Source organism: Halichoeres trimaculatus, unplaced genomic scaffold (genome assembly GCF_033239565.1).
Source record: "Halichoeres trimaculatus isolate MK-OKI-2021-1 unplaced genomic scaffold, fHalTri1.1 fHalTri1_scaffold_14, whole genome shotgun sequence".
NCBI classification, from domain to species: Eukaryota; Metazoa; Chordata; class Actinopteri; order Labriformes; family Labridae; genus Halichoeres; species Halichoeres trimaculatus.
This window is the reverse complement of record NW_027437192.1, coordinates 1,450,879-1,470,694: the sequence shown is the minus strand read 5'-3', so window position 1 is coordinate 1,470,694 and position 19,816 is coordinate 1,450,879. Positions and strand designations below refer to the sequence as shown.

At 46.1% G+C, this 19,816-nt stretch overlaps 1 protein-coding gene across 1 annotated transcript; it reads right to left on the bottom strand.

The window, feature by feature from the left end:
* Positions 1-279: 279 nt before the first annotated feature.
* On the bottom strand, positions 280-16,211 carry LOC141803254 (uncharacterized). The gene is made up of 8 exons (XM_074687217.1): positions 16,145-16,211; positions 10,268-10,666; positions 9,665-10,204; positions 6,582-6,679; positions 4,536-4,592; positions 4,188-4,247; positions 3,161-3,398; positions 280-449 (listed from the first exon to the last, which is right to left on the bottom strand). Exons 1-8 carry the CDS (start codon positions 16,209-16,211, stop codon positions 280-282), a joined length of 1,629 nt encoding a protein of 542 aa, XP_074543318.1.
* Positions 16,212-19,816: the final 3,605 nt, after the last annotated feature.

The window sequence follows — 19,816 nt, the reverse complement described above, 5'->3', positions numbered from 1 at the left end:
CCTACAGCTGTAGTAAATGTTGCAGTTCTTGTGTTAGTTGCATTGGAGGTTGTTGAAACAGAGGTTAACGTTGTCGCAATGCCTGATGATGTTGATTTTGTAGCTGTGGTTTGAGCAACTGAGATTGTTCTTGCAAACACTGAGGTCAAAGATGGAGAAACATCTCTAGTTGCTGCAGCAGTTTTGCTTGCAACAGTTGCTGTGGATGTTGTTTTTACACCTGCTGTTGTTGCAGCAGGAGTTGTTGATTTAAAAGCTGAGATTGAGGTTGTTGCGCCATCATTTGTTGATGTTGGAGATGCTGCGGTAGTTGTTCTTGCAACAGCTGCGGATGTTGCTGGGGCAAACGTGGTTGTTTTTGGAGCAGCTTTTAAAGTTGTTGGGGTCACTGTAGATGTTGCAGCAGCTGTGGTTGCCGTTAAAGCAGCTGTGGTGGTTGAAGGGGCAACCTTGGTTTTTGTTGCAGCAACTGTTGAAGTTGTTGGAGTAGCTGTGGGGTTCTTCAGGAGAGCTGTAGTAGTTGCAGCCACTGTGGTGGTTGTTGCCGCAGCATTTGAAGTTGTGAGAGCAACAGCTGTTGCAGCAGCTGTAGTAGTTGTTAGGGGCATTTTTGCTGCAAGGGCAGCTGTTGCCCTTTCACTTGCTGATGTAATTGTTGGTGTAACTATGGTTGTCGGTTTGGGGGCAACTGTGATTTTTGATGCAGCAGCTGTGAAAGTTGTTGAAGCAGCTGTTGCTTTTGGATCAACCATGGTTGTTGCAGTAGATGTAGTTGTCAGGAAAACGTTGGTAGCTGTTGCTACAGTTCGGCTAGTTGTTGGGGCAACTGTAGTTGTTATTTCTGCAGATTTCAAAGTTGTTTGGACAACTGCGGTTTTTGTTGCAGCAGCTGTTGTGCTTTTTGATGCAGCTATGCCAGTTGAGAAACCTGTGGTTGTAGTTGCTGCAGTTGCCGTGGTTGTTGGAGCAAATGAAGTCGTAGAAGCAGCAGCTGTCGTAGTTGTCACTTTAGTTGTTGTTGTTGGAGAATCCCTGTTTGTTGCTGCATCAGTGTTGGTTCTTGAGTCAGCTATGGTGGATGTTGCAGAAGGTTTCTTAGTTGTAGTTGCAGCTGTGGTGGTTGTTGCAGGAGCTGTGGTTGCTGTCGGGCTAGCTCTGGTGGTGCTTTCATGTTCAGCTGTGGTTGATGCAAAAACTGTGACTGTTGCAACATTTTTGGTGGTTGTTGGGGCAATTGAAATCTGGGGGTAACTTGAAGTTTTTGTGGCAAATGTTGCTGTTGCAGCAGCTGTAAGGTTTATTTTTGTTGTTTTGTTGTCAGTTTGTGTAGCAGTTGGGGCTGTCGTAGTTGTTCCAGATGTTGTAACTGTTTGTGCAACTGTGGTTGCTGTAGAAGCGCTGGTGGTTGTTGGGGCAATTCCTGTAGCTGTTGGATCACCTGTGGTGGTTAATGGGGCAAATGATGTTTTGGCAACAGTGGTTTTTAATGCAGCAGCAATTGTAGTTGCTCGTTCAGCTGGATTAGTTGTTTTGAAACCAGTTGAGGTGGTTGCAGCAACTGTAGATGTTGCTGAAGCAGATAATGGATAAGCTGTAGTTGTTGGTGAAGTTTTTGTTGTACTTGTAGCAGCTGTTGTAGGTGTTGGGGCAACTGAGGTTGTTGCAGAATCTTCGGTAGTTGTTTGGGACACTTTTGAAACTGTTGAAACAGGTTTTGTTGTTGTTGTTGCTGTTGCACCTGCTGTTGTTGTGGTTGCTCTAGCAGCTGAAGTGGTTTTTGGGGTTACTGTTGTTGTTGCTTTATCGTTCATTGTTTGAGCTGTTGTTGTTGTTGTTGCAGTAGCTGTGGTAGTTGTTTGGCCATCTCCAGTTGTAGTTGGGGTAACCGTGGTTGTCAGAGCTGTGTTAGTGGCTGTGGCTGTGGCTGTTGTTGCTGCAACTGTTGTTGTTTGGGCAGTTGTGGTACTTGGTGATGCAGATATTGTGGTTGGTGAGGCAACACTTGTAGCTTTTGGGGCAACTGTTGTACTTGTTTGAGCATTTGTGGTTTTTGCTGAGGCAACTGTGGTTGTTTTAGAAAGTGCATGAGACGTGGCGGCAAATGAAGTTGCTCCATCTGTTGTAGTTTTAGTAGGAACTACTGTTGGTGACATTAATGTTGTTGCAGCCATGGCAGTCTTAGCAGCAGCTGTGGTTATTGCTGCAACTGTGGTTGTTATTGCAACCTTGGTAGTTGTGGAGACAAATGTTTTAGTTGGAGGGGCATCCATGGAAGTTGTCGAGTCAACTGAGGTTGTTGTTGCCACAGCTGTGGTAGTTGTTGGGGCAACTGTTGAAATTCTAAAAGCAACTTTTGTAGCTGTATTGTTGGTAGGTGTTGCAGCAACTGCTGTAGTTTTAACTGAAACTGATGGTGTTGCAGCTTTGGCGGTTGTTGGATCAGCTGCAGTTGTGGCAGCTGTGGTAATTGTTGAGGCAATTTTGTTTGTCTTCAGAGTTGTTGCTTCAGCTGTTGTTTTTTGATTAGCTATGGTTGTTGTTGCAACATTGGTAGTTGTTACAGCAGCTGTTGATGTTGAAAAATATGTGGTTGTTGGAACATTGGTGATTGTTGCTGCACCACTGGTTGTTGCAGCAGCTGTGGCTGTCGCTGCAGCTGTAGTTGGAGAAACACCTGTGTGAGTTGCAGCAGCTGTGGTTAATGAAACATGTGTAGTTGTTGCATCTGTTGTGGTTGTTGCAATAGATGTAGTTGTTGCAGGAGATGTTGTAAATGTAGTAGCTAGGGTTGTTGCAGTGACAGGGGTTGTTGGAATATCGGTGGTTGTTGCCTGAGCTAGGGTGGTTGCAGTAGCTGTGGTTGTTAGAGCAGATGTAGTTGTTGTAGCAGCGGTAGTTGATGCAGCAGCTGTAGTTGTTGAAGCAGCTGTAGTTGTTGCAGCAGCTGTAGTTAAAGAAGTACCTGCAAATGCAGCAGCTGTGGTTGATTGAGCAGCTTCAGTTGTTGCAGCAACTGTCATTGTTCCAGCGGCTGTAGTTGTTGGACCAGCTGTGGTTGTTGCAGCTGTAGTTGTTGGAACAGCTGTAGTTGATGCAGCTGCTGCAGTAATTGTTGTGCCTGTAGTTGTTGGAAAAGTTGTGGTTATTGAAGCAGCTGTACTTGTTGGACTAGTTTTGGTTGTTGCAGCAGTTGTTGTTTTTGCAGTAGCTGTAGTTGTTGTTGCAGCTGAAGTTGTTGAAACAGTTGAACTTGTTGAAACAGTTGTAGTTTTAGGAACAGTTGTAGTTTTTGGAACAGTTGTAGTTATTGGAGCAGTAGTGGTTGTTGAAGAAGTTGTTGGAGCAGTTGCAGTTGTTGCAGAATCTGTGGTTGTTGGAGCAGCTGTGGTTGTTGGAAGAGTTGTAGTTGTTTGAACAGTTGTGGTAATTGGAACATTTGTTGTTGTTGCAGCAGCTGTAATTGATGCAACAACTGTAGTAAGAAGAGCAGCTGTAGTTGGAGCAGATGTAGTTGTTGCAGCAGCTGTAGTTGGAGCAGATGTAGTTGTTGGAGCAGATGTAGTTGTTGGAGCAGCTGTAGTTGGAGCAGCTGTAGTTGTTGGAGCAGATGTAGTTGGAGCAGATGTAGTTGTTGGAGCAGCTGTAGTTGGAGCAGATGTAGTTGGAGCAGATGTAGTTGGAGCAGATGTAGTTGTTGCAGCAGCTGTAGTTGGAGCAGATGTAGTTGGAGCTGATGTAGTTGTTGGAGAAGCTGTAGTTGTTGGAAAAGCTGTAGTTGGAGCAGCTGTAGTTGGAGCAGATGAAGTTGTTGGAGCAGATGTAGTTGGAGCAGATGTAGTTGGAGCAGATGTAGTTAGTGCAGCAGATGTAGTTGGAGCAGATGTAGTTGTTGGAGAAGCTGTAGTTGGAGCAGCTGTAGTTGTTGGAGCAGCTGTAGTTGGAGCAGATGTAGTTAGTGCAGCAGATGTAGTTATTGGAGCAGATGAAGTTGGAGCAGATGTAGTTGTTGGAGCAGCTGTAGTTGGAGCAGCTGTAGTTGGAGCAGCTGTAGTTGGAGCAGATGTAGTTGGAGCAGCTGTAGTTGGAGCAGCTGTAGTTGGAGCAGCTGTAGTTGGAGCAGATGTAGTTAGTGCAGCAGATGTAGTTGGAGCAGATGTAGTTGTTGGAGCAGCTGTAGTTGGAGCAGATGAAGTTGGAGCAGATGAAGTTGGAGCAGATGTAGTTGGAGCAGATGAAGTTGGAGCAGATGTAGTTGGAGCAGCTGTAGTTGGAGCAGCTGTAGTTGGAGCAGATGTAGTTGGAGCAGATGTAGTTGGAGCAGCTGTAGTTGTTGGAGCAGCTGTAGTTGGAGCAGATGTAGTTGGAGCAGATGTAGTTGGAGCAGATGTAGTTGTTGGAGCAGCTGTAGTTGGAGCAGATGTAGTTAGTGCAGCAGATGTAGTTGGAGCAGATGTAGTTGGAGCAGATGTAGTTGTTGGAGCAGCTGTAGTTGGAGCAGATGTAGTTGGAGCAGATGTAGTTGGAGCAGATGTAGTTGGAGTAGATGTAGTTGGAGCAGATGTAGTTGTTGGAGCAGCTGTAGTTGGAGCAGATGTAGTTGGAGCAGATGTAGTTGGAGCAGATGTAGTTGGAGCAGATGTAGTTGTTGGAGCAGCTGTAGTTGGAGCAGATGTAGTTGGAGCAGATGAAGTTGGAGCAGATGAAATTGTTGGAGCAGATGTAGTTGGAGCAGATGTAGTTGTTGGAGCAGATGTAGTTGGAGCAGCTGTAGTTGGAGCAGATGTAGTTGTTGCAGCAGCTGTAGTTGGAGCAGCTGTAGTTTGAGCTGCTGTAGTTGTTGGAGCAGCTGTAGTTGTTGCAGCAGCTGTAGTTGGAGCAGATGTAGTTGGAGCTGATGTAGTTGTTGGAGAAGCTGTAGTTGTTGGAAAAGCTGTAGTTGGAGCAGCTGTAGTTGGAGCAGATGAAGTTGTTGGAGCAGATGTAGTTGGAGCAGATGTAGTTGGAGCAGATGTAGTTAGTGCAGCAGATGTAGTTGGAGCAGATGTAGTTGTTGCAGCAGCTGTAGTTGGAGCTGCTGTAGTTGGAGCAGATGTAGTTGTTGGAGCAGCTGTAGTTGTTGGAGCAGCTGTAGTTGGAGCAGATGTAGTTGGAGCAGATGTAGTTGGAGCAGATGTAGTTGGAGTAGATGTAGTTGGAGCAGATGTAGTTGTTGGAGCTGATGTAGTTGTTGGAGAAGCTGTAGTTGTTGGAAAAGCTGTAGTTGGAGCAGCTGTAGTTGGAGCAGATGAAGTTGTTGGAGCAGATGTAGTTGGAGCAGATGTAGTTGGAGCAGATGTAGTTAGTGAAGCAGATGTAGTTGGAGCAGATGTAGTTGTTGCAGCAGCTGTAGTTGGAGCTGCTGTAGTTGGAGCAGATGTAGTTGTTGGAGCAGCTGTAGTTGTTGGAGCAGCTGTAGTTGGAGCAGATGTAGTTGGAGCAGCTGTAGTTGGAGCAGATGTAGTTGGAGCAGATGTAGTTGGAGCAGATGTAGTTGGAGCAGATGTAGTTGTTGGAGCAGCTGTAGTTGGAGCAGATGTAGTTGGAGCAGATGAAGTTGGAGCAGATGAAATTGTTGGAGCAGATGTAGTTGGAGCAGATGTAGTTGTTGGAGCAGATGTAGTTGGAGCAGCTGTAGTTGGAGCAGATGTAGTTGTTGCAGCAGCTGTAGTTGGAGCAGCTGTAGTTGGAGCTGCTGTAGTTGTTGGAGCAGCTGTAGTTGTTGCAGCAGCTGTAGTTGGAGCAGATGTAGTTGGAGCTGATGTAGTTGTTGGAGAAGCTGTAGTTGGAGCAGCTGTAGTTGGAGCAGATGAAGTTGTTGGAGCAGATGTAGTTGGAGCAGATGTAGTTGGAGCAGATGTAGTTAGTGCAGCAGATGTAGTTGGAGCAGATGTAGTTGTTGCAGCAGCTGTAGTTGGAGCAGATGTAGTTGGAGCAGATGTAGTTGTTGGAGCAGCTGTAGTTGTTGGAGCAGCTGTAGTTGTTGGAGCAGATGAAGTTGGAGCAGATGAAGTTGGAGCAGATGTAGTTGGAGCAGATGAAGTTGGAGCAGATGTAGTTGGAGCAGCTGTAGTTGGAGCAGCTGTAGTTGGAGCTGCTGTAGTTGTTGCAGCAGCTGTAGTTGGAGCAGATGTAGTTGGAGCTGATGTAGTTGGAGCAGCTGTAGTTGGAGCAGATGTAGTTGGAGCTGCTGTAGTTGTTGGAGCAGCTGTAGTTGTTGCAGCAGCTGTAGTTGGAGCAGATGTAGTTGGAGCTGATGTAGTTGTTGGAGAAGCTGTAGTTGTTGGAAAAGCTGTAGTTGGAGCAGCTGTAGTTGGAGCAGATGAAGTTGTTGGAGCAGATGTAGTTGGAGCAGCTGTAGTTGGAGCAGATGTAGTTGTTGCAGCAGCTGTAGTTGGAGCAGATATAGTTGGAGCAGATGTAGTTGTTGGAGCAGCTGTAGTTGTTGGAGCAGCTGTAGTTGTTGCAGCAGATGAAGTTGGAGCAGATGAAGTTGGAGCAGATGTAGTTGGAGCAGATGAAGTTGGAGCAGATGTAGTTGGAGCAGCTGTAGTTGTAGCAGCTGTAGTCGTTGCAGCAGATGTAGTTGGAGCAGATGTAGTTGAAGCAGCTGTAGTTGGAGATGCTGTAGTTGTTGGAGCAGCTGTAGTTGTTGGAGCAGATGTAGTTTTTGGAGCAGATGTAGTTGGAGCAGCTGTAGTTGTTGGAGCAGCTGAAATTGGAGCAGCTGTAGTTGGAGCAGCTGTAGTTGGAGCAGCTGTAGTTGTTGGAGCAGATGTAGTTTGGGCAGATGTAGATAGAGCAGCTGTAGTTTTTGGAGAAGATGTAGTTGGAGCAGCTGTAGTTGGAGCAGCTGTAGTTGGAGCTGCTGTAGTTGTTGGAGCAGCTGTAGTTGGAGCAGCTGTAGTTGGAGCAGATGTAGTTGGAGCAGATGTAGTTGGAGCAGCTGTAGTTGTTGGAGCAGCTGTAGTTGGAGCAGATGTAGTTGGAGCAGATGTAGTTGGAGCAGATGTAGTTGGAGTAGATGTAGTTGGAGCTGCTGTAGTTGTTGGAGCAGCTGTAGTTGGAGCAGATGTAGTTGGAGCAGATGTAGTTGGAGCAGATGTAGTTGGAGCAAATGCAGTTGTTGGAGCAGCTGTAGTTGGAGCAGATGTAGTTGGAGCAGATGAAGTTGTTGCAGCAGCTGTAGTTGGAGCAGCTGTAGTTGGAGCAGATGAAGTTGTTGGAGCAGATGTAGTTGGAGCAGATGTAGTTGTTGAAGCAGATGTAGTTGGAGCAGATGTAGTTGGAGCAGATGTAGTTGGAGCAGATGTAGTTGTTGCAGCAGCTGTAGTTGGAGCAGCTGTAGTTGTTGGAGAAGCTGTAGTTGTTGGAGCAGCTGTAGTTGGAGCAGATGAAGTTGTTGGAGCAGATGTAGTTGGAGCAGATGTAGTTGGAGCAGATGTAGTTAGTGCAGCAGATGTAGTTGGAGCAGATGTAGTTGTTGCAGCAGCTGTAGTTGGAGCAGATGTAGTTGGAGCAGATGAAGTTGGAGCAGATGTAGTTGTTGGAGAAGCTGTAGTTGGAGCAGCTGTAGTTGTTGGAGCTACTGTAGTTGTTGGAGCAGCTGTAGTTGTTGGAGCAGATGAAGTTGGAGCAGATGTAGTTGGAGCAGATGAAGTTGGAGCAGATGTAGTTGGAGCAGCTGTACTTGTAGCAGCTGTAGTCGTTGCAGCACATGTAGTTGGAGCAGATGTAGTTGGAGCAGCTGTAGTTGGCGCAGCTGTAGTTGGAGATGCTGTAGTTGTTGGAGCAGATGTAGTTGTTGGAGCAGATGTAGTTTTTGGAGCAGATGTAGTTGTTGGAGCAGATGTAGTTTTTGGAGCAGCTATAGTTGTTGGAGCAGCTGAAATTGGAGCAGCTGTAGTTGTTGGAGCAGCTGTAGTTGTTGGAGCAGATGAAGTTTTTGGAGCAGATGTAGTTGGAGCAGCTGTAGTTGGAGCAGCTGTAGTTTTTGGAGCAGATGTAGTTGGAGCAGCTGTAGTTGTTGGAGCAGATGTAGTTGTTGGAGCAGATGTAGTTGGAGCTGCTGTAGTTGTCGGAGCAGCTGTAGTTGGAGCAGCTGTAGTTGGAGCTGCTGTAGTTGGAGCTGCTGTAGTTGTTGGAGCAGCTGTAGTTGGAGCTGCTCTAGTTGTTGGAGCAGCTGTAGTTGGAGCAGCTGTAGTTGGAGCAGCTGTAGTTGTTGGAGCAGCTGTAGTTGTTGGAGCAGCTATTGTTGTTGGAGCAGCTGTAGTTGGAGCAGATGTAGTTGTTGGAGCAGATGTAGTTGGAGCAGCTGAAGTTGGAGCTGCTGTAGTTGTTGGAGCAGCTGTAGTTGGAGCTGCTGTAGTTGGAGCAGCTGTAGTTATTGGAGCAGCTGTAGTTGGAGCAGCTGTAGTTGGAGCAGCTGAAGTTGGAGCTGCTGTAGTTGTTGGAGCAGCTGTAGTTGTTGGAGCAGCTGTAGTTGTTGGAGCAGCTGTAGTTGGAGCAGATGTAGTTGTTGGAGCAGCTGTAGTTGGAGCAGATGTAGTTGGAGCAGATGTAGTTGGAGCAGATGTAGTTGGAGCAAATGCAGTTGTTGGAGCAGCTGTAGTTGGAGCAGATGTAGTTGGAGCAGATGAAGTTGTTGCAGCAGCTGTAGTTGGAGCAGATGTAGTTGTTGAAGCAGATGTAGTTGGAGCAGATGTAGTTGGAGCAGATGTAGTTGGAGCAGATGTAGTTGTTGCAGCAGCTGTAGTTGGAGCAGCTGTAGTTGTTGGAGAAGCCGTAGTTGTTGGAGCAGCTGTAGTTGGAGCAGATGAAGTTGTCGGAGCAGATGTAGTTGGAGCAGATGTAGTTGGAGCAGATGTAGTTAGTGCAGCAGATGTAGTTGGAGCAGATGTAGTTGTTGCAGCAGCTGTAGTTGGAGCAGATGTAGTTGGAGCAGATGAAGTTGGAGCAGCAGTAGTTGTTGGAGCAGCTGTAGTTGGAGTAGATGTAGTTGTTGGAGCAGCTGTAGTTGTTGGAGCATCTGTAGTTGGAGCAGCTGTAGTTGTTGGAGCAGCTGTAGTTGGAGCAGATGTAGTTGTTGGAGCAGCTGTAGTTGTTGGAGCAGCTGTAGTTGTTGGAGCAGCTGTAGTTGGAGCAGCTGTAGTTGTTGGAGCAGATGTAGTAGTTGGAGCAGCTGTAGTTGGAGCAGCTGTAGTTGGAGCAGCTGCAGTTGGAGCAGCTGTAGTTGTTGGAGCAGCTGTAGTTGGAGCAGCAGTAGTTGTTGGAGCAGATGTAGTTGTTGGAGCAGATGTAGTTGTTGGAGCAGATGTAGTTGGAGCAGCTGTAGTTGTTGGAGCAGCTGTAGCAGTTGGAGCAGCTGTAGTTGGAGCAGCAGTAGTTGGAGCAGCTGTAGTTGGAGCAGCAGTAGTTGTTGGAGCAGATGTAGAAGTTGGAGCAGCTGTAGTTGGAGCAGCTGTAGTTGGAGCAGCTGTAGTTGTTGGAGCTGCTGTAGTTGTTGGAGCAGATGTAGTTGTTGGAGCAGATGTAGTTGGAGCAGCTGTAGTTGGAGCAGCTGTAGTTGGAGCAGATGTAGTTGGAGCAGCTGTAGTTGGAGCTGCTGTAGTTGTTGGAGCAGCTGTAGTTGGAGCAGATGTAGTTGGAGCAGCTGTAGTTGTTGGAGCAGCTGTAGTTGGAGCAGATGTAGTTGTTGGAGCAGATGTAGTTGGAGCAGCTGTAGTTGGAGCAGCTGTAGTTGTTTGAGCAGCTGTAGTTGGAGCAGCTGTAGTTGGAGCAGCTGTAGTTGGAGCAGATGTAGTTGTTGGAGCAGCTGTAGTTGGAGCAGCTGTAGTTGTTGGAGCAGCTGTAGTTGTTGGAGCTGCTGTAGTTGTTGGAGCAGCTGTAGTTGGAGCAGCTGTAGTTGGAGCAGCTGTAGTTGGAGCAGCTGTAGTTGTTGGAGCAGCTGTAGTTGTTGGAGCAGCTGTAGTTGTTGGGGCAGCTGTAGTTGGAGCAGATGTAGTTGTTGGAGCAGATGTAGTTGTTGGGGCAGCTGTAGTTGGAGCAGATGTAGTTGTTGGAGCAGATGTAGTTGTTGGGGCAGCTGTAGTTGGAGCTGCTGTAGTTGTTGGAGCAGCTGTAGTTGTTGGAGCTGCTGTAGTTGTTGGAGCAGCTGTAGTTGGAGCAGCTGTAGTTGGAGCAGCTGTAGTTGGAGCAGCTGAAGTTGGAGCTGCTGTAGTTGTTGGAGCACCTGTAGTTGGAGCTGCTGTAGTTGTTGGAGCAGCTGTAGTTATTGGAGCAGCTGTAGTTGGAGCAGCTGTAGTTGGAGCAGCTGAAGTTGGAGCTGCTGTAGTTGTTGGAGCAGCTGTAGTTGTTGGAGCAGCTGTAGTTGTTGGAGCAGCTGTAGTTGGAGCAGCAGTAGTTGGAGCTGCTGTAGTTGTTGGAGCAGCTGTAGTTGGAGCAGCAGTAGTTGGAGCAGATGTAGTTGTTGGAGCAGATGTAGTTGTTGGAGCAGCTGTAGTTGTTGGAGCAGCAGTAGTTGTTGGAGCAGCTGTAGTTGGAGCAGCTGTAGTTGGAGCTGCTGTAGTTGTTGGAGCAGCTGTAGTTATTGGAGCAGCTGTAGTTGGAGCTGCTGTAGTTGTTGGAGCAGCTGTAGTTGTTGGAGCAATTGTAGTTGTTGGAGCAGATGTAGTTGGAGCAGATGTAGTTGTTGGAGCAGCAGTAGTTGGTGGAGCAGATGTAGTAGTTGGAGCAGCTGTAGTTGGAGCAGCTGTAGTTGTTGGAGCAGCTGTAGTTGTTGGAGCAGCTGTAGTTGGAGCAGATGAAGTTGGTGCAGCTGTAGTTGGAGCAGCTGTAGTTGTTGGAGCAGCTGTAGTTGTTGGAGCAGCTGTAGTTGTTGGAGCAGCTGTAGTTGTTGGAGCAGATGAAGTTGGAGCAGATGAAGTTGGTGCAGCTGTAGTTGGAGCAGCTGTAGTTGTTGGAGCAGATGTAGTTGGAGCAGCATTAGTTGTTGGAGCAGCTGTAGTTGGAGCAGCTGTAGTTTTTGGAGCAGCTGTAGTTGGAGCAGCTGTAGTTGTTGGAGCAGCTGTAGTTGTTGGAGCAGCTGTAGTTGTTGGAGCAGCTGTAGTTGGAGCAGCTGTAATTGTTGGAGCAGATGTAGTAGTTGGAGCAGCTGTAGTTGGAGCAGCTGTAGTTGGAGCAGCTGCAGTTGGAGCAGCTGTAGTTGGAGCAGCTGTAATTGTTGGAGCAGATGTAGTAGTTGGAGCAGCTGTAGTTGGAGCAGCTGTAGTTGGAGCAGATGTAGTAGTTGGAGCAGCTGTAGTTGTTGGAGCAGCTGTAGTTGGAGCAGCAGTAGTTGTTGGAGCAGATGTAGTTGTTGGAGCAGATGTAGTTGGAGCAGCTGTAGTTGTTGGAGCAGCTGTAGCAGTTGGAGCAGCTGTAGTTGGAGCAGCAGTAGTTGGAGCAGCTGTAGTTGGAGCAGCAGTAGTTGTTGGAGCAGATGTAGAAGTTGGAGCAGCTGTAGTTGGAGCAGCTGTAGTTGTTGGAGCTGCTGTAGTTGAAGCAGATGTAGTTGTTGGAGCAGATGTAGTTGTTGGAGCAGCTGTAGTTGGAGCAGCTGTATTTGGAGCAGCTGTAGTTGGAGAAGATGTAGTTGGAGCAGCTGTATTTGGAGCAGCTGTAGTTTGAGCAGCTGTAGTTGGAGCAGCTGTAGTTGGAGCAGATGTAGTTGGAGCAGCTGTAGTTGGAGCAGCTGTAGTTGGAGCAGCTGTAGTTGTTGGAGCAGCTGTAGTTGTTGGAGCAGATGTAGTTGGAGCAGCTGTAGTTGGAGCAGATGTAGTTGGAGCAGATGTAGTTGTTGGAGCAGCTGTAGTTGGAGCAGATGTAGTTGGAGCAGCTGTAGTTGTTGGAGCAGATGTAGTTGGAGCAGCTGTAGTTGGAGCAGATGTAGTTGGAGCAGATGTAGTTGTTGGAGCAGCTGTAGTTGGAGCAGCTGTAGTTGGAGCAGCTGTAGTTGGAGAAGATGTAGTTGGAGCAGCTGTAGTTGGAGCAGATGTAGTTGGAGCAGCTGTAGTTGGAGCAGCTGTAGTTGGAGCAGATGTAGTTGTTGGAGCAGATGTAGTTGGAGCAGCTGTAGTTGGAGCAGATGTAGTTGGAGCAGATGTAGTTGTTGGAGCAGCTGTAGTTGGAGCAGATGTAGTTGGAGCAGCTGTAGTTGTTGGAGCAGATGTAGTTGGAGCAGCTGTAGTTGGAGCAGATGTAGTTGGAGCAGATGTAGTTGTTGGAGCAGCTGTAGTTGGAGCAGCTGTAGTTGGAGCAGCTGTAGTTGGAGAAGATGAAGTTGGAGCAGCTGTAGTTGGAGCAGATGTAGTTGGAGCAGCTGTAGTTGGAGCAGCTGTAGTTGGAGCAGATGTAGTTGTTGGAGCAGCTGTAGTTGGAGAAGATGTAGTTGGAGCAGCTGTAGTTGGAGCAGATGTAGTTGGAGCAGCTGTAGTTGGAGCAGCTGTAGTTGGAGCTGCTGTAGTTGTTGGAGCAGCTGTAGTTGGAGCAGCTGTAGTTGTTGGAGCAGATGTAGTTGGAGCAGCTGTAGTTGTTGGAGCAGCTGTAGTTGGAGCAGATGTAGTTGTTGGAGCAGATGTAGTTGGAGCAGCTGTAGTTGGAGCAGCTGTAGTTGGAGCAGCTGTAGTTGTTAGAGCAGCTGTAGTTGGAGCAGCTGTAGTTGGAGCAGATGTAGTTGGAGCAGCTGTAGTTGGAGCAGCTGTAGTTGGAGCAGCTGTAGTTGGAGCAGATGTAGTTGTTGGAGCAGCTGTAGTTGTTGGGGCAGCTGTAGTTGGAGCAGATGTAGTTGTTGGAGCAGATGTAGTTGTTGGGGCAGCTGTAGTTGGAGCAGATGTAGTTGTTGGAGCAGATGTAGTTGTTGGGGCAGCTGTAGTTGGAACTGCTGTAGTTGTTGGAGCAGCTGTAGTTGTTGGAGCTGCTGTAGTTGTTGGAGCAGCTGTAGTTGGAGCAGCTGTAGTTGGAGCAGCTGTAGTTGGAGCAGCTGAAGTTGGAGCTGCTGTAGTTGTTGGAGCACCTGTAGTTGGAGCTGCTGTAGTTGTTGGAGCAGATGTAGAAGTTGGAGCAGCTGTAGTTGGAGCAGCTGTAGTTGTTGGAGCTGCTGTAGTTGGAGCAGATGTAGTAGTTGGAGCAGCTGTAGTTGGAGCAGCTGTAGTTGGAGCAGCTGTAGTTGGAGAAGATGTAGTTGGAGCAGCTGTAGTTGGAGCAGATGTAGTTGGAGCAGCTGTAGTTGGAGCAGCTGTAGTTGTTGGAGCAGCTGTAGTTGTTGGAGCAGATGTAGTTGGAGCAGCTGTAGTTGGAGCAGATGTAGTTGGAGCAGATGTAGTTGTTGGAGCAGCTGTAGTTGGAGCAGATGTAGTTGGAGCAGCTGTAGTTGTTGGAGCAGATGTAGTTGGAGCAGCTGTAGTTGGAGCAGATGTAGTTGGAGCAGATGTAGTTGTTGGAGCAGCTGTAGTTGGAGCAGCTGTAGTTGGAGAAGATGTAGTTGGAGCAGCTGTAGTTGGAGCAGATGTAGTTGGAGCAGCTGTAGTTGGAGCAGCTGTAGTTGGAGCAGATGTAGTTGTTGGAGCAGCTGTAGTTGGAGAAGATGTAGTTGGAGCAGCTGTAGTTGGAGCAGATGTAGTTGGAGCAGCTGTAGTTGGAGCAGCTGTAGTTGGAGCTGCTGTAGTTGTTGGAGCAGCTGTAGTTGGAGCAGATGTAGTTGGAGCAGCTGTAGTTGTTGGAGCAGCTGTAGTTGGAGCAGATGTAGTTGTTGGAGCAGATGTAGTTGGAGCAGCTGTAGTTGGAGCAGCTGTAGTTGGAGCAGCTGTAGTTGTTGGAGCAGCTGTAGTTGGAGCAGCTGTAGTTGGAGCAGATGTAGTTGGAGCAGCTGTAGTTGGAGCAGCTGTAGTTGGAGCAGCTGTAGTTGGAGCAGATGTAGTTGTTGGAGCAGCTGTAGTTGGAGCAGCTGTAGTTGTTGGGGCAGATGTAGTTGTTGGAGCAGATGTAGTTGTTGGGGTAGCTGTAGTTGGAGCAGATGTAGTTGTTGGAGCAGATGTAGTTGTTGGGGCAGCTGTAGTTGGAGCTGCTGTAGTTGTTGAAGCAGCTGTAGTTGTTGGAGCTGCTGAAGTTGTTGGGACATCTTTGGTAGTTGTTGGAGCAGCTGTAGTTGTTGGAGCAGCTGTGGTTGGAGCAGCTGTAGTTGGAGCAGCTGTAGTTGTTGGAGCAGCTGTAGTTGTTGGAGCAGATGAAGTTGGAGCAGATGAAGTTGGTGCAGCTGTAGTTGGAGCAGCTGTAGTTGTTGGAGCAGATGTAGTTGGAGCAGCTGCAGTTGTTGGAGCAGCTGTAGTTGGAGCAGCTGTAGTTGTTGGAGCAGCTGTAGTTGGAGCAGCTGTAGTTGTTGGAGCAGCTGTAGTTGTTGGAGCAGCTGTAGTTGTTGGAGCAGCTGTAGTTGGAGCAGCTGTAATTGTTGGAGCAGATGTAGTAGTTGGAGCAGCTGTAGTTGGAGCAGCTGTAGTTGGAGCAGCTGTAGTTGGAGCAGCTGTAGTTGTTGGAGCAGCTGTAGTTGTTGGAGCAGATGTAGTTGGAGCAGCAGTAGTTGTTGGAGCAGATGTAGTTGTTGGAGCAGATGTAGTTGGAGCAGCTGTAGTTGTTGGAGCAGCTGTAGCAGTTGGAGCAGCTGTAGTTGGAGCAGCAGTAGTTGGAGCAGCTGTAGTTGGAGCAGCAGTAGTTGTTGGAGCAGATGTAGAAGTTGGAGCAGCTGTAGTTGGAGCAGCTGTAGTTGTTGGAGCTGCTGTAGTTGGAGCAGATGTAGTAGTTGGAGCAGCTGTAGTTGGAGCAGCTGTAGTTGGAGCAGCTGTAGTTGGAGAAGATGTAGTTGGAGCAGCTGTAGTTGGAGCAGCTGTAGTTGGAGCAGCTGTAGTTGTTGGAGCAGCTGTAGTTGTTGGAGCAGATGTAGTTGGAGCAGCTGTAGTTGGAGCAGATGTAGTTGGAGCAGATGTAGTTGTTGGAGCAGCTTTAGTTGGAGCAGATGTAGTTGGAGCAGCTGTAGTTGTTGGAGCAGATGTAGTTGGAGCAGCTGTAGTTGGAGCAGATGTAGTTGGAGCAGATGTAGTTGTTGGAGCAGCTGTAGTTGGAGCAGCTGTAGTTGGAGCAGCTGTAGTTGGAGCAGCTGTAGTTGGAGCAGATGTAGTTGGAGCAGCTGTAGTTGGAGCAGATGTAGTTGGAGCAGCTGTAGTTGGAGCAGCTGTAGTTGGAGCAGATGTAGTTGTTGGAGCAGCTGTAGTTGGAGAAGATGTAGTTGGAGCAGCTGTAGTTGGAGCAGATGTAGTTGGAGCAGCTGTAGTTGGAGCAGCTGTAGTTGGAGCTGCTGTAGTTGTTGGAGCAGCTGTAGTTGGAGCAGATGTAGTTGGAGCAGCTGTAGTTGTTGGAGCAGCTGTAGTTGGAGCAGATGTAGTTGTTGGAGCAGATGTAGTTGGAGCAGCTGTAGTTGGAGCAGCTGTAGTTGGAGCAGCTGTAGTTGTTGGAGCAGCTGTAGTTGGAGCAGCTGTAGTTGGAGCAGATGTAGTTGGAGCAGCTGTAGTTGGAGCAGCTGTAGTTGGAGCAGCTGTAGTTGGAGCAGATGTAGTTGTTGGAGCAGCTGTAGTTGGAGCAGCTGTAGTTGTTGGGGCAGATGTAGTTGTTGGAGCAGATGTAGTTGTTGGGGCAGCTGTAGTTGGAGCAGATGTAGTTGTTGGAGCAGATGTAGTTGTTGGGGCAGCTGTAGTTGGAGCTGCTGTAGTTGTTGAAGCAGCTGTAGTTGTTGGAGCTGCTGTAGTTGTTGGGACATCTTTGGTAGTTGTTGGAGCAGCTGTAGTTGTTGGAGCAGCTGTGGTTGGAGCAGCTGTAGTTGGAGCAGCTGTAGTTGTTGGAGCAGATGTAGTTGTTGGGACATCTTTGGTAGTTGTGGGTGTTTTTGTTGTAACTGTGGCAGTTGTTGTTTGAGCAGTTTCCCCTTTTGTTGCTGCAATGGTTGCAGCAGTTGCGGTTGCAGCAACAGCTGTGGTTGTTGGAGCAATTGTTGTGGATGTTGCAACAGATTTTGACGTCAATGCACCTTTGGTTGTTGGGACAGTTGTGGTTGTTCCTGCAGAAACTGTTGCTGTAGTAGCAGCAGTGGTCATTGCTGCATCTGTTGTTGTTGGAGCAGCTGGGGTGGTTGTTTGGGCAACTGTGGTCTTTGTTGCTTTATCTTTGGTTGCTGGGGCATCTGTTGTAGTTGTTGGAGTAGTTTCGGAAGTTTTTGTAGCAACTATTCTTGTCTTTGAAGCAATTGTAGTTGTTGGAGCAATTGTGGTTGCTGAAGTTTTGAAAGTTGCAGCAGCTCTTGTAGCAGCTATTGTCGTTTTTGCTTCAGCTGATGTAGCTTTTTTGGCAACTGTTGCAGTTGTCCGGGTCATTGTGGTTTTTGTTGCAGTTGCCGTGGTTGTTGTTAGATCAGCTGTGGTGGTTGTTGCTTTACCCGTTGATGATGGGGCAACTTTGGTAGTTGTTGGAGTAGCTTCGGGTGCTTTTGTTGCAACAGTGGTGATTTTTGTTTCAGTCGTTGTTGTTGTTTTTGTTTCAGCAGTTGCCCTGTTTGTTGCAGTAGATGTTGCAGCAGTGTCTGTGTTCTTTGTTGTTCTCGTTGCCTCTTTAGCTGTAGTTGCTGTTGCTGACGTTGATTGAACAGTAGTTTTTTGGTTCTGTCCGGAGCTTGAGGCTGTGTAAAAAACATCGTTATGGTAACAGCTGATTATCACACTCACTTCTCTTCATGAGTCATTTTTTTAAAATATCTGAACTCACCAACAAAGAGAAGCAGCACACAGACCTTCATCATCTCTCTGAACATGACTTCCTGTTGTCTGCAATAAATCAAATATTTGAATTTAGTGAAAACAAAAAAACATGCAAATCTAATTTTAAGACAGAAAAAAGCATTTAATCAATGACTTTAGTTTCTGTCACCATGGAGCCGTGCTGTGGTATAATGTTTGTTATTTATCACTACATTATTTGTTTATTTATTGACTTTTATTGAATTTAAAAATGTGATATTCATTATATATTCTTCAGTGATATTTTTACTATTTTTTCTCCTGTGTTTGTCTGGAGATCCTACATGTAACCATGGCTGCATTGTTTACATGTGAAATCAGCTGCTAGCAGCCTGTAGCATGTCAAAGCTAACTGGTGCTAGGCCGGATGTTTCCCCACAAGGTGAGGAGAAGGAGGTGAGGACGACGTGCTGGTTCTCAGGTGTGAGCTAAGAAGTGACGACATGGACCTGTCCTTCCATCCATCGTTATTGGGAACGTAAGATCTATCTCCAATAAGATGGACGAGCTAGCTGTGCTAACCCAGCAACAGAGGGAATACCAGAGGGCAGAGTAGCATCATGCTATTCACAGACATGGCTCCTGACTTTACCCTTGGGGACAAATAAAGTCTTTTCTACTCTGTTTTATAAAGAGCAGACTTAATCAATGAGGCAGAGCTTTTCCTTCTACTTTCTGTCAAATATTTCATAGACCGGTTTTGAACTTTCCGAACTGAAGGGTTATCTGTTTGCTTTTAAAGAAAACTCAAAGCAATTTTCATTAGATTTAAAAATCTTTTACAACTTACTTCCACTAAAAAATTAAGATTTTAAATTATTGTTGCAATTTCAAAGCAAACTATTATTTTAAAAGTCCCCCTGACGTCATTAATACACATTTTAAACATGATACAAAGCTTTAAATGAAAATTAACCTTAGTCCTGCCTAAAAGAACCAAATACTTTTGTTGTTTTTTTCCTCCACAAAGGCTTTTTTAGTTTGTCAGAAACCTCTGTTTCAACAAAATAAAAGAAAAAATTAAATTCACTAAATTATAAAAAACTAAGAGTGTAAAGCAGTAATTAGAGCTAAAAAATAAAAACAGAAAGAAAGACGAGCGTGTTCAGATATGTGAGATCAGAGCACATCTTTAGTTAATTATACTAAAATAAAATAAGATTAATATTTTAGAGATGTTTAGTAAAAAAACAAATATTCAAACCAATATTTCTCATACATGAGAAACAAACTGGATGATGGATCATTGTTTTTGGAGTATTCTGCAGATTTCGACCTGTTTCCACGGTGACTGCGTATTGAAAGCTCACACAGGAGCAGGGTAAACGAATAACGACAGGTGAAACTCAGAGTGTGGACGCTGCAGACACTCACCTGTCTCTCCTCAGCCTGACTCCCGGCGGCGGCGGCGGCTGAATCAGTGGCGCTCTCGGGTTCCTGCTGCCGTCCCGCTGTGTTTGCTCAGAGCTGTCGTCTGGTGACGGCGCAGCAGGTTTTATACCGGCTCTGAACAAGCGGGATGACATCAAAGACTCCAAAGACTGAGGACAAACGTCTGAATATGTCCTTTAAAGTCGGCCGAGGTGTGGCCCACCACATAATCTCTCATTCAAGCAGTTTTTTTATCTGGCCATCACTGGACAGATCACAGAAACCTGCTGCGGGACTTTTCTTTAGAGACGTGACGTTGGATTGACTCTTTCTGAGTCGATGAATCCTTGTTATGTAAAACGTCTGGTGTATTGTTCGACGTGAACTGAAGAGCTCCTCGTGTTGGGGATCAGTCCGCTGACAGGAACTGAATCAGTTTGGATCTCTTCATCTTTAGTCTGTATTTGTACGGGTTTCTTATTCTGTTTTGATGCTAAACTCAGCTAAAAAGTGAGGCAGCTTGGGTTTGGTTGATCATGTCTTGGTAATCAATCTTGTATGGTTGGAAAGTCTGCTTATTCAGAGCTCCTGGTTCCCATCAAGTCCTGAAACCAGAGTCCTGCTCCTCAGCACCTGCTCACGGGAGGAAAAACCAGAGATAGACCCTGGTATAGACCCTCAGAAATCTAAGCTCAATATTTAGAATCAGGACATTTATTTATGGCATTTATATATAACACCGAACATTTAGATTAGATGTCTATGTATAATATTTGAAAAAAAAAATTTCCCTTCTTAAATATTTCTCTTAATGTTTCTCCTAAGATGTTATCAGACTGTATCCAGAGATTGTTTCAGATTAAAGTGTGTGAATATGAACTTGTATGTTCACAGAAAAACAAAAAGCAGGACGAATATTAAACTAAGATGTGTTTCAGTGTACGGAGTCAGTCTGTGAAATGGATCAGACAGAGAAATGAAAGAATGTCAAAAACATGGTGGGTTCAAAAAGTTGCTTCAACAAAAACAAAAAGTTGAACTGTGATGAGAGCACAAAATGTGTTCAGATTTTGGATAAATGTGAATTTATTATTGTTTCATATCAACCTACACATTTTTTGGTCGTGCTTTGTTATTTAGTTTTTATTTTTGTTGATTGTTGGGGTTGATGCAGGCACTAATGTAACACTTGTTTGCTTGCTATTTCTCACTTTGGTGTTTGTGAGATTTCATGTTTGAAGTGACTGAAATAAACTAAACTAAACTAAACTCTGTATTAAAACTGAAGTTTCAGAGCTAAATGTGGAAACACTTTGTTTATAGTGAGTGCAATTTCACTATCGGCGCCCCATGCTTAAAGGTAGCATTGTTAAAATAACCAGTAACCTGTTATACTGGTGCTGATAATCTCATTTAAAAGTGTGCATCATGGCCGGCATTATATGTATATATGTATATATATATATATATATATATATGTATATATATATATATATATATATATATATATATATATATATATATATATATATATATAT

What these genes read in the sequence shown, in the direction of transcription:
- LOC141803254 (XM_074687217.1), bottom strand. Translation starts at nt 16,211, where the DNA reads ATGACCACTGCTGCTACTACAGCAACAGTTTCTGCAGGAACAACCACA. An exon ending in TACAGCAGCTCCAACTACAG is followed by an intron (nt 10,205 to 10,267) that starts GTGCTCCAACAA and finishes CTCCAACTACAG; the next exon opens with CTGCTCCAACTACAGCTGCT. An exon ending in CTTCATCTGCTCCAACTTCA is followed by an intron (nt 3,399 to 4,187) that starts TCTGCTCCAACT and finishes ACAACTACAACT; the next exon opens with CTTCCAACAACCACAGCTGC.